The sequence below is a fragment of the Pseudophryne corroboree genome, chromosome 3, assembly GCF_028390025.1.
Source record: "Pseudophryne corroboree isolate aPseCor3 chromosome 3, aPseCor3.hap2, whole genome shotgun sequence".
NCBI lineage: Eukaryota > Metazoa > Chordata > Amphibia > Anura > Myobatrachidae > Pseudophryne > Pseudophryne corroboree.
In genome coordinates this window covers 716,152,373-716,165,976 of record NC_086446.1, presented here as the reverse complement: position 1 = coordinate 716,165,976, position 13,604 = coordinate 716,152,373, and the positions used below count along the sequence as shown (strand labels likewise).

Sequence of the window (13,604 nt, the reverse complement as noted above, 5' to 3'; positions counted from 1 at the left end):
CAGGAACGAGCCAGCTGTGTGCTCTCGCAGGTGGGAACCTCATGTATTACTCCATACAGGAACGAGCCAGCTGTGTGCTCTCGCAGGTGGGAACCTCACCATTTGGCTACTCCTGCTTTCTGGTCACACTCTTACTGCAATTGTAACTGCACCCTATCTGGCAGAGCAATTACACTAAGTCCACTTCTCTGGTTGCGAAGGAACCTCACTACTTTCCAAACGTACCAGACATGTTAGTTAGATCATCATCATATAATTGCTACTAAACCTGTACATCCTAAATAAATCACAACACAAATCTCAGCTCCTGGATTATACTATCAGAAAGACACCAACGTTCCGAAACAGCGATTCATACTTTCCGTCTGTCCTTGAGAATTCGATCAAGACTTTCCTCATTGACTGTGCCAGCGTAATCGTAGAAACTGTCAGGATGAAAACAAAGTTACCAACAGCTTCTAAACTACTAGATCATTCTATCTCAAACTTAATGATATATATGGGATTATGTCCTTCCTAATGTAAATTGCTTCTAATACACAGAAGTGATGACATCGGAATACATAAACATATGTACACATGTAATGAATACTTGCCAACTTTAGAAGAGTCTTGTTCAGGAGAGTCCTGGAGGTGGCAGCCACGTGGCAGCTGGCAGGGAGAACTGGGATGCCAGCTGTTTCAACACAGTATTGGACAGTGAGGGGTGGGGTTACTGTGACGTAAGTCAATGTGACTTGCATCATCTGACACCCTAGTGAGGGGGGCAGTATGCAGTAGCCAGGCCCATTATATTGGAGGTCCGGGAGAACCCTGCGGAACACTGTAGGAAATCATGACCAAATGCTGATATTGTATGTGTGCAAGTTCTGGGGTCATGAATTCAGTATTTTAGGGTAACTTATAAAAGGAATAGTGCCCTCCCTACGTAGCCATAGTAAGCAGCTGGCCCGTGGCCTTGTGCCTTTATATGGTCACAGAAACACCTAACACTGTAGTGTGGCATAATCCCATATACATTTACATATGCTAATGAATTTATCTTCCATTATAAACACATTGCTTAGTGTAGCTAGCAATATTTAACTCTAAATCAGTTTAAACGTGTAACCCTTCCATGATAAAATAATTCATACATTTCCGACCAGGGTACGTTTTATTACCCAAGAGAATGTTTTAATTATGTAACAATTAAAACTTGTGATCCCAAGAACATTTACTTTACAAGTAACACAAATAGGACAAAAAAACAAAAATGTAAAAATCTATTCAGTTACACTGTTTGTGCCAACCTATAAACACACCCAGACACACATCGTACACCTACCAATTAGTACAGTATAGGCTGGTCACACACAGGGCTATGCTGCAATTCAGCCCAGTACATAAGTGGCTACACTAAGTAAGACTCAACCATTCAGCGCTCGGCCCAAGCACAGACAACTCTCCCAGTGTCACCAGGGCCTGTGAGCGCTGACAGCTGCCGGCATCATCTTCTGGCTGCATTTACCATTAGGTCTTATAAAGATGAGATCTATTTTTAATGGATGATAAACGAGCACTGAGATCACTTTAGGACCCGAGTATGAATCAATTGCATCATATAGTTACCGCAGAGCATTAGCTAACATTAGAGTGAACAGGGAGGATATAATAGCTGCTCCCTGACATTCTCCGTGTTTCCTCTCCAGACCCATCAACCACAAAGTCACACCACTGCCATGACGACCAGGTGTGAACTTCTCTTACACTATATGGCATATTCATCAATGGCCAGGTTTTAGACCAGACATTCGTAATTTCCTATGGCTGCAATAATAATGTATCGCTCCAATGTATTAGAAAATAAGAATTTACTTACCGATAATTCTATTTCTCGGAGTCCGTAGTGGATGCTGGGGTTCCTGAAAGGACCAGGGGGAATAGCGGCTCCGCAGGAGACAGGGCACAAAAGTAAAGCTTTCCGATCAGGTGGTGTGCACTGGCTCCTCCCCCTATGACCCTCCTCCAAGCCAGTTAGGTACTGTGCCCGGACGAGCGTACACAATAAGGGAGGAATTTTGAATCCCGGGTAAGACTCATACCAGCCACACCAATCACACCGTACAACTTGTGATCAAACCCAGTTAACAGTATGATAACAGAGGAGCCTCTGAAAGATGGCTTCCTAAACAATAACCCGAATTAGTTAACAATAACTATGTACAATTATTGCAGATAATCCGCACTTGGGATGGGCGCCCAGCATCCACTACGGACTCCGAGAAATAGAATTATCGGTAAGTAAATTCTTATTTTCTCTATCGTCCTAGTGGATGCTGGGGTTCCTGAAAGGACCATGGGGATTATACCAAAGCTCCCAAACGGGCGGGAGAGTGCGGATGACTCTGCAGCACCGAATGAGAGAACTCCAGGTCCTCCTTAGCCAGAGTATCAAATTTGTAAAATTTTACAAACGTGTTCTCCCCTGACCACGTAGCTGCTCGGCAAAGTTGTAATGCCGAGACCCCTCGGGCAGCCGCCCAAGATGAGCCCACCTTCCTTGTGGAGTGGGCCTTTACAGATTTAGGCTGTGGCAGGCCTGCCACAGAATGTGCAAGTTGGATTGTGCTACAGATCCAACGAGCAATCGTCTGCTTAGACGCAGGAGCACCCATCTTGTTGGGTGCATACAATATAAACAACGAGTCAGATTTTCTGACTCCAGCTGTCCTTGCAATATATATTTTTAATGCTCTGACAACGTCCAGTAACTTGGAGTCCTCCAAGTCACTTGTAGCCGCAGGCACTACAATAGGCTGGTTCAGATGAAATGCTGACACCACCTTAGGGAGAAAATGCGGACGAGTCCGCAGTTCTGCCCTGTCCGAATGGAAAATCAGATATGGGCTTTTGTAAGATAAAGCTGCCAGTTCTGACACTCTCCTGGCCGAAGCCAGGGCTAGTAACATGGTCACTTTCCATGTGAGATATTTTAAATCCACCTTTTTTAGTGGTTCAAACCAATGAGATTTTAGAAATTCCAAAACCACATTGAGATCCCACGGTGCCACTGGAGGCACCACAGGAGGCTGTATATGCAGCACTCCCTTAACAAAAGTCTGGACTTCAGGAACTGAAGCCAATTCTTTTTGAAAGAAAATCGACAGGGCCGAAATTTGAACCTTAATAGATCCCAATTTGAGACCCATAGACAATCCTGATTGCAGGAAATGTAGGAATCGACCCAGTTGAAATTCCTCCGTCGGAGCACTCCGATCCTCGCACCACGCAACATATCTTCGCCAAATGCGGTGATAGTGTTGCACGGTTACTTCCTTCCTTGCTTTAATCAAAGTAGGAATGACTTCTTCCGGCATGCCTTTTTCCTTTAGGATCCGGCGTTCAACCGCCATGCCGTCAAACGCAGCCGCGGTAAGTCTTGAAACAGACAGGGACCCTGCTGAAGCAAGTCCCTCCTTAGAGGTAGAGGCCACGGATCTTCCGTGATCATCTCTTGAAGTTCCGGGTACCAAGTCCTTCTTGGCCAATCCGGAACCACTAGTATCGTTCTTACGCCTCTTTGCCGTATAATTCTCAATACTTTTGGTATGAGAGGCAGAGGAGGAAACACATACACCGACTGGTACACCCAAGGCGTTACCAGCGCGTCCACAGCTATTGCCCGCGGATCTCTTGACCTGGCGCAATACCTGTCCAGTTTTTTGTTGAGGCGAGACGCCATCATGTCCACCATTGGTCTTTCCCAACGGGTTACCAGCATGTGGAAGACTTCCGGATGAAGTCCCCACTCTCCCGGGTGAAGGTCGTGTCTGCTGAGGAAGTCTGCTTCCCAGTTGTCCACTCCCGGGATGAACACTGCTGACAGTGCTGTCACATGATTCTCTGCCCAGCGAAGAATCCTTGCAGCTTCTGCCATTGCACTCCTGCTTCTTGTGCCGCCCTGTCTGTTTACATGGGCGACTGCCGTGATGTTGTCCGACTGGATCAACACCGGTTTTCCTTGAAGCAGAGGTTCTGCCTGGCTTAGAGCATTGTAGATTGCTCTTAGTTCCAGAATGTTTATGTGAAGAGACGTTTCCAGGCTCGTCCACACTCCCTGGAAGTTTCTTCCTTGTGTGACCGCTCCCCAGCCTCTCAGGCTGGCGTCCGTGGTCACCAGGATCCAATCCTGTATGCCGAATCTGCGGCCCTCCAATAGATGAGCACTCTGCAACCACCACAGAAGAGATACCCTTGTCCTTGGAGACAGGGTTATCCGCTGGTGCATCTGAAGATGCGACCCTGACCATTTGTCTAACAGATCCCTCTGGAAAATTCGTGCATGGAATCTGCCGAATGAAATTGCTTCGTAAGAAGCCACCATTTTTCCCAGGACTCTTGTGCATTGATGTACAGACACCTTTCCTGGTTTTAGGAGGTTCCTGACAAGCTCGGATAACTCCTTGGCTTTTTCCTCCGGGAGAAAAACCTTTTTCTGAACCGTGTCCAGAATCATCCCTAGGAACAGCAGACGAGTTGTCGGCATTAACTGGGATTTTGGAATATTCAGAATCCAGCCGTGCTGTTTTAGCACTTCTTGAGACAGTGCTAATCCCCTCTCTAGCTGTTCTCTGGACCTTGCCCTTATTAGGAGATCGTCCAAGTATGGGATAATTAATACGCCTTTTCTTCGAAGAAGAATCATCATCTCGGCCATTACCTTTGTAAAGACCCGAGGTGCCGTGGACAATCCGAACGGCAGCGTCTGAAACTGATAGTGACAGTTTTGTACAACGAACCTGAGGTACCCCTGGTGTGAGGGGTAAATTGGAACGTGGAGGTACGCATCCTTGATGTCCAAGGACACCATAAAGTCCCCTTCTTCCAGGTTCGCTATCACTGCTCTGAGTGACTCCATTTTGAACTTGAACTTCTTTATGTACAGGTTCAAGGACTTCAGATTTAGAATAGGTCTTACCGAGCCGTCCGTCGGTACCACAAATAGAGTGGAATAATACCCCTTTCCCTGTTGTAGAAGAGGTACCTTGACTATCACCTGCTGAGAGTACAGCTTGTGAATGGCTTCCAAAACCGTCTCCCTTTCGGAGGGAGACGTTGGTAAAGCAGACTTCAGGAAACGGTGAGGCGGATCTGTCTCTAGTTCCAACCTGTACCCCTGAGATATTATCTGCAGGATCCAGGGATCTACCTGCGAGTGAGCCCACTGCGCGCTGAAATTCTTGAGACGACCGCCCACCGCCCCCGAGTCCGCTTGAGAAGCCCCAGCATCATGCTGAGGCTTTTGTAGAAGCGGGGGAGGGCTTCTGTTCCTGGGAAGGAGCTGCCTGTTGGTGTCTCTTCCCCCTTCCTCTGCCTCGTGGCAGATATGAATATCCCTTTGCTCTCTTGTTTTTAAAGGAACGAAAGGGCTGCGGTTGAAAAGTCGGTGTCTTTTTCTGTTGGGGAGTAGCTTGAGGTAAAAAGGTGGATTTCCCGGCTGTAGCCGTGGCCACCAAATCTGATAGACCGACTCCAAATAACTCCTCCCCTTTATACGGCAAAACTTCCATATGCCGTTTTGAGTCCGCATCGCCTGACCACTGTCGCGTCCATAAACTTCTTCTGGCCGAAATGGACATAGCACTTACCCGTGATGCCAGTGTGCAGATATCCCTCTGTGCATCACGCATATAAAGAAATGCATCCTTTATTTGCTCTAAAGACAGTAAAACATTGTCCCTATCCAGGGTATCAATATTTTCAATCAGGGACTCTGACCAAGCTACTCCAGCACTGCACATCCAGGCTGTCGCTATAGCTGGTCGTAGTATAACACCTGTATGTGTGTATATACTTTTTTGGATATTTTCCATCCTCCTATCTGCTGGATCTTTAAGTGCGGCCGTCTCAGGAGAGGGTAACGCCACTTGTTTAGATAAGCGTGTGAGCGCCTTATCCACCCTAGGAGGTGTTTCCCAGCGCGCCCTAACCTCTGACGGGAAAGGGTATAAAGCTAATAACTTCTTTGAAATTAGCATCTTTTTATCGGGGGCAACCCACGCTTCATCACATACATCATTTAGTTCTTCTGATTCAGGAAAAACTATAGGTAGTTTTTTCACACCCCACATAATACCCTGTTTAGTGGTACCTGTAGTATCAGCTAAATGTAACGCCTCCTTCATTGCCAAAATCATATAACGTGTGGCCCTACTGGAAAATACGGTTGATTCGTCACCGTCGCCACTGGAATCAGTGCCTGTGTCTGGGTCTGTGTCGACCGACTGAGGCAAAGGGCGTTTTACAGCCCCTGACGGTGTTTGAGGCGCCTGGACAGGTACTAACTGATTGTCCGGCCGTCTCATGTCGTCAAACGACTGCTTTAGCGTGTTGACACTATCCCGTAATTCCATAAATAAAGGCATCCATTCTGGTGTCGACCCCCTAGGAGGTGACATCCCCATATTTGGCAATTGCTCCGCCTCCACACCAATATCGTCCTCATACATGTCGACACACACGTACCGACACACAGCAGACACACAGGGAATGCTCTTAACGAAGACAGGACCCCACTAGCCCTTTGGGGAGACAGAGGGAGAGTTTGCCAGCACACACCAAAAGCGCTATATATGACAGGGATAGCCTTATAATAAGTGCTCCCTGTATAGCTGCTTTTATAATATAATTTTTGCCACTATTTTGCCCCCCCTCTCTTGTTTTACCCTGTTTCTGTAGTGCAGTGCAGGGGAGAGACCTGGGAGCCGTCCTGACCAGCGGAGCTGTGTAAGGAAAATGGCGCTGTGTGCTGAGGAGATAGGCCCCGCCCCTTTTCCGGCGGGCTCGTCTCCCGCTCTTTAGTGTATTCTGGCAGGGGTTAAATATCTCCATATAGCCCCCGGAGGCTATATGTGAGGTATTTTTTAGCCAAATAGGTTTTCATTTGCCTCCCAGGGCGCTCCCCTCCCAGCGCCCTGCACCCTCAGTGACTGCCGTGTGAAGTGTGCTGAGAGGAAAATGGCGCACAGCTGCAGTGCTGTGCGCTACCTTTAGAAGACTGAGGAGTCTTCTGCCGCCGATTCTGGACCTCTTCATGTTTCAGCATCTGCAAGGGGGCCGGCGGCGAGGCTCCGGTGACCATCCAGGCTGTACCTGTGATCGTCCCTCTGGAGCTGATGTCCAGTAGCCAAGAAGCCAATCCATCCTGCACGCAGGTGAGTTCACTTCTTCTCCCCTAAGTCCCTCGTTGCAGTGATCCTGTTGCCAGCAGGACTCACTGTAAAATAAAAAACCTAAGCTAAACTTTCTCTAAGCAGCTCTTTAGGAGAGCCACCTAGATTGCACCCTTCTCGGCCGGGCACAAAAATCTAACTGGCTTGGAGGAGGGTCATAGGGGGAGGAGCCAGTGCACACCACCTGATCGGAAAGCTTTACTTTTGTGCCCTGTCTCCTGCGGAGCCGCTATTCCCCCTGGTCCTTTCAGGAACCCCAGCATCCACTAGGACGATAGAGAAAAGCACATTCAGGGACAGGTGCTCCATTGGAAGCCTGTCCCTGCAACGTGTAAAACTGAAGTGGTACATAATGCAATCACTTTACGTCCTGTATCAGCCGTGCTACTGCACATGTGCGTTCATGAGGCCTTGCATGTAAAGATCCCCTCTCCCAGTAAATTGTAAGGAGAGAAGCACGGGAATACAAAAGGTAAATCTCACAAATAGCAGCCGCCATAGAAAAGCTGTGGGTGTTTGTGTGATCATAAATGTGGTCCCCACCACCAGACACATCCAGGAGAAACTATTTTGGATATCTGGAAAATTTCTATAAATAAATGTGCCCCTATACCCATCAGCCATAACACTGAAACCACCTGCCTAATATTGTGTAGATCCCCCACGTGCTACCAAAACAACTCTGATCTGTTGAAGCCTGGACTCCACAAGACCTCTGAAGGAGTCCTATGGTGTCTGGCACCAAGACGCTAGCAGCAGATCCTGCGAGTCCTCCACTGCTCGGACTTGTTACTCCAGCACATCCCACGGATGCTCATTAAGACTGAGGTCTGGGGAATTTGGAGGCCAAGTCAACACCTTGATCTGTGTGCCATGTCCAAATCAATTCAACCATTCCTGAGGAGATTTTTGCAATGTGGCACGGCGCAAATACAGTTGCCATGAGGGGTGCACTTTGTCTGCCACAATGCTGAGATAGGTGGTACACGTCAAAGTAACATCCACATGAATTCCAGGACCCAGTGTTACATAGAAAAATAGGATTTGACGGCAGATAAGAGCCACTTGGTCCATCTAGCCTGCCCCCTTTTTGTTTCCTTCTAGACCCTCTTATAGCCTTAGTACTTTGTAAGGTTTTCCAACAAAACATTGCCCATAGCATCACACTGCCTTCTTCCCATAGTGCATCCGGGTGCCATCTCTTCCCAAGGTATATAACACACACACCAGCCATCCATATGACGTAAAAGAATTGCAATTTATCAGACAGGCCACTTTTTCCCATTGCTCCATGGTCCAGATCTGATGCTCACGTGCCCATTATATGAACTTTCAGCAGTGTATACGGGTCAGCATGGGCACTGTGACCCGTGTACTATACTGTGTGTTCCCACACCTTTCTATCATAACCAGCATTCAATTTTTTAACTATCTGTAATACAGTAGCTCTTCTGTGGGATCATACCGGCTAGCCTTTACTCCCCATGCACATCAATGAGCCTTGGGCACCCATTACCCTAACACCGGTTCACCAGCCATCCTTCCTTGTACTACTTTGGTAGGTACTAACCACAGCATACTGGGAACACCCACCCCACAAGATCTGCTGTTTCTGAGATGCCATGACCCAAGCATATAGCCATCATAATTTGTCCCTTGTCAAGTTCACTCTGATCCTTAAGCTTGCCCATTTTCCTGCTTCCAACACATCTTCAGGAACTGACTGGTCACTTACTCCTAATATAACCCACCCAATGACAGGTGCCATTGTAACGAGACAATCAATGACATTCACTTCACCTGGCCGTGGTTTTAATGTTATGGCTGATCGGTATAAGAGCCAATATGGTAACGGTTTTGAAGCCTAATCAGCAGTGTACTCTGCAAAGGTAAAACATACCGGAACACCTACAATGTTTTATCTTAAAAATCTCCAGAAAACTTTAAATCAGGCATGTCCAAACTGCGGCCCTCCAGCTGTTGTGAATCTACATAACCCAGCATGTCCAGACACAGTTTAGCTGTCAGTGAATGCTAAAGCTGTGTCAGGGCATGCTGGGATGTGTAGTTTCACAACAGCTGGAGGGCAGCAGTTTGGACATGCCTGATTTATATACATCTACAATATTTCTCCAGCTCTTATAGACTTAGGTTTACTAAGTAGCACTGCTGAGTTACCCCATAAGCCTGCAGGCACAGCCCCCTGTAGCACCATCTACTCTGGTAGAACATTTACTGAGACTGGTAACTGGAAGCTCTTATAATTAAAGTTGGTGTTGACACAGTTCAGACCCACTCCGAGGACTAGAAGCGACAACAACTTCTCTCTCGGAAAACGGGAAGAGTGTTTCGTTCACTTCGTCTTACATAGTAATAATCTTAGTTGTTACTATAAAGTAGAGTTTGAATAATGTATAATACAACTTTCCCCAATGACATCTTTGAATCATAGCTTTCAAAAGGAAATCTCAATGGTAAAATATTGCACAATAAAAATACCCACCTGAAAAGTTTTGTACATGGTTCATGCCTATGGATCTCTGAAAGGTAAAAATATCAGCTAAAATCAAGTTTACACAATAAAAAGACATTGGCACACATAGAGCAGACATATATACTGCACAAAGATCCCTCCGAATAACTCACCTATAACTTGGAGCAGTTCTGTGTTACTGATCTGAGAATCACTTATAGAGAAAGACTCCTCCTGTCTCACTTCCCCCAGCAGGAAACCTTCCTGTAATGGAAGTAACAGAATGCTGTTACTAACTCTCTATGACCAAGATCTATGTGATAGCCTGCTTCCAAGCCCCAGGGTTAGGACAGTGGAGGAGGAGAGATGCACTCAGAGACAGATCATATACTGTCAATATTCAGATAAGGGGATAATACACCAAAGGAAAAACCTATGGAAAAATTAAATGAATGTAAATGTCATTTTTATTTGAAAAGTATAGAAATGAATTTTATATCACCTCGAATGGCTAAGTGCAGCAACAAGCTTTAATCAGCTTATATTTGGGGGTGATTCAATTGTTAGAGAAAATTAGTTCTCAGCTAAAGAGGCCTGGAGGTAACTAAATCGGAGGGCTGGTCGCGACAGTTCATACTTGCGCCCTTTACCTGCCACTGTAGAACTGACATCAGATACTGGTGGGAGATGTTGGCGGCATCTCTCATAATAGTAATATACCCGATACTGACTAAACATGTTTTGTATTACTCCATCACATTGGCCTTTAGTCTTCATTAGAACCTGCCTACAGGGTAACATTGCTCAAGAGGCTTCATTCAGGCCCAGTCGCTGGGTGTGATGTAATAGATCTACAATGTTATGGTCGACAGTCAAGAGGTTGACACGAACAAAAGGTCAACAAGTTTTTTTGGGCCAAATCTTGTACATTTCATGTTCTGTGGCCACCATCAGTACAAACGTAGACGTTCGACTGGCTTAGCTCGCCACAGGTTACTATTTCCAATAGATGTCCACATGGACAGTAAATCCAGCAAATGTTGCTAAAACACATGAAAGTCACAAAAAATGTGTCGACCATTTGTGTGTTGACCACTGTTATATTGACCTTTTGAACCTGGTCAACCATAAGCACTGCTGACCTAATGCATATAGACTATATGGTGTCGACCAATACATTGTCTATTAATCATACAGATACCCCAGGGTCGCTATATTGGTAAAGTCGCAATATACCAATGTTCGTTACATTACACAGGGCCTGTACAAGTTTTAACATCAATTTTTGTTAAAACTTAAGACGAGATCTTTCTCCACGGCTTAGTACACCTCCCCCAATATCACAAAATATAGTTGTCACGTATGGGACAAGCCAAGTCCACCACCATTTTGTAAAGGAAACAACTTCTTGATAAATTCCCCTCATCTCCAAATGCAAAGCCTTTGCTAATTTTTTATGAAACCCAATGAGAAACAGCTATAACTTAACCTGTCAACCTATGCTGACAAATCAAGTGTGAAGTATGGGACATTTTACTCATTTCCAAGGAAGCAGCAGCTACGCTTTGTGTAACTGCACCTGGACCAGGCCGAAGGTCTACACCACTTAGATCCACCGGTTTTTGAAGAAAATGTCACGGACATCTAGGTGACATTGTAGAGGGAATGGAAAGCGTACCGGATTGTCTGACGAATCCAAAAAGCAACACACTTATAGGTTGCTCAATATGGTCAGAGAGGGAAAAACACGTTTATATATAAGAATAAGAACATATGGCAGACCCAGGCATTGTCTTACATAAGTCTGAGGAAGTATATATACTGGTTAGAAGTGCCCAAATGTTGTATTGTCAGAGCACTGACCGACTCAGTAAAATCACTATGGTCTGAGTCCTGCACAATGACAGTGTGATGAAGAAACACACTGACACCAGTGCTAAATGCAATTTCTGGTCACAAAGCCTCATACTGACAATGAATCAAAATGCCCACAATCACCACACAAGTTCAGTGAACCCTACGGCATATGGAGGTCAGGTACTAAAGTAGCTAGGCACCACCATGCTTGAATTTACATTAGTTTGTTAAACCCTTGTTGGGTCTACCTCAGAGGTTCTCAAAATCACTGCCGGCGAGGCCCCCCTCTAGACACAGGGCACTGCCGGCGAGCTCCCCCTCTAGACACAGGGCACTGCCGGTGAGCTCCCCCTCTAGACACAGGGCACTGCCGGCAAGGCCCCCTCCCCCCCAGACACAGGGCTCCGCCAGCGAGCCCTGCACCCTAGACACAGGGCACTGTCGGCAAGGCCCCCTAATAGACACAGGGCACTGCCGGCGAGGACCCCCTAATAGACACAGGGCACTGCCGGCGAGCTCCCCCTCTAGACACAGGGCACTGCCGGCGAGCCCCCCCTCTAGACACAGGGCACTGCCAGCAAGGCCCCCTCCCCCCCAGACACAGGGCTCCGCCAGCGAGCCCTGCACCCTAGACACAGGGCACTGCCGGCGAGGACCCCCTAATAGACACAGGGCACTGCCGGCGAGGACCCCCTAATAGACACAGGGCACTGCCGGCGAGGACCCCCTAATAGACACAGGGCACTGCCGGCAAGACTCCACCTTAGACACAGGGCAATGCCGGCAAGGGCACTGCCAGGGAGGTCCCCCCTGTACACAGGGCACTGCCAAGGAGGTCCCCCCTGTACACAGGGCACTGCCAGGGAGGTCCCCCCTGGACACAGGGCACTGCCAGGGAGGACCCCCCTGGACACAGGGCACTGCCAGGGAGGACCCCCCTGGACACAGGGCACTGCCAGGGAGGACCCCCCTGGACACAGGGCACTGCCAGGGAGGACCCCCCTGGACACAGGGCACTGCCAGGGAGGACCCCCCTGGACACAGGGCACTGCCAGGGAGGACCCCCCTGGACACAGGGCACTGCCAGGGAGGACCCCCCTGGACACAGGGCACGGCACGGACCCCCCTGGACACAGGGCACTGCCAGGGAGGACCCCCCTGGACACAGGGCACTGCCAGGGAGGACCCCCCTGGACACAGGGCACTGCCAGGGAGGACCCCCCTGGACACAGGGCACTGCCAGGGAGGACCCCCCTGGACACAGGGCACTGCCAGGGAGGACCCCCCTGGACACAGGGCACTGCCAGGGAGGACCCCCCTGGACACAGGGCACGGCACGGACCCCCCTGGACACAGGGCACTGCCAGGGAGGACCCCCCTGGACACAGGGCACTGCCAGGCTGCGGTGGCAGAGTACACAGGGATGGCATCAGGCTGGCAGGCAGGGTCACAGCGGGGAACGGCAGCCGTCACCACACCCCGACACTCAGCCTGAGCACTGACAGCACAGCCACTTCCTCCCCCTGACAGACACCCGCTCAGGGTCCATCCCGCCGGCTCCCCGCACCACACCCAGGCCCCGGAGCCCCGACACTTACGTGATCCGAGTCGCTGTTACTGCTGTGGTAACACAGGGAGCTGAACGTATAGCCCGAAATGGAAGCCGCCATGATGGTGACCCGCTCCCTCCCCCCGCGCAGCGCGCCGCGCGCCGCCGCCGCCCTGCCATGACGCCACACACACGCCACCGCCAGGCATGCTGGGAGTTGTAGTTTCTGTAACAGAGCGGCAACATGTGGGAGGAGTCCTTCACCCCGCCCTGCCAGCCTACTGGGCTGCTGGGACTTGTAGTCTCCAGTCATTTCACAGCTAGTCTCTGCACTGCCTGCCATGCGTGTAGTCTCCAGAGTCACTGGCTCCACTGGGCTGCTGGGACTTGTAGTCTCCATTCACCCACACAACTCACTGCCTGCCTACTGGGTTGCTGGGACTTGTAGTCCCCAGAGTCACTCCATACCTCCCAACATGACCCTCTCCAGGAGGGACACAATGCTCTGCTC

The 13,604-nt window shown here is 48.8% G+C and overlaps 1 protein-coding gene across 1 annotated transcript in view; it reads right to left on the bottom strand.

Moving 5' to 3' along the window:
• ABRAXAS2 (abraxas 2, BRISC complex subunit) overlaps window positions 1-13,279 on the bottom strand; it is a 38,210-nt gene extending 24,931 nt beyond the window's left edge. Inside the window, exons 1-4 of the mRNA XM_063962154.1 lie at window positions 13,143-13,279; window positions 9,861-9,951; window positions 9,718-9,754; window positions 359-425 (exon numbers count right to left, since the gene is read on the bottom strand). Coding sequence (XP_063818224.1) covers window positions 359-425; window positions 9,718-9,754; window positions 9,861-9,951; window positions 13,143-13,214 — 267 coding nt within the window. The 5' untranslated portion in view covers window positions 13,215-13,279. The remainder of the gene's footprint in view (window positions 1-358; window positions 426-9,717; window positions 9,755-9,860; window positions 9,952-13,142) is intronic.
• Between the last annotated feature and the right edge of the window lie 325 nt (window positions 13,280-13,604).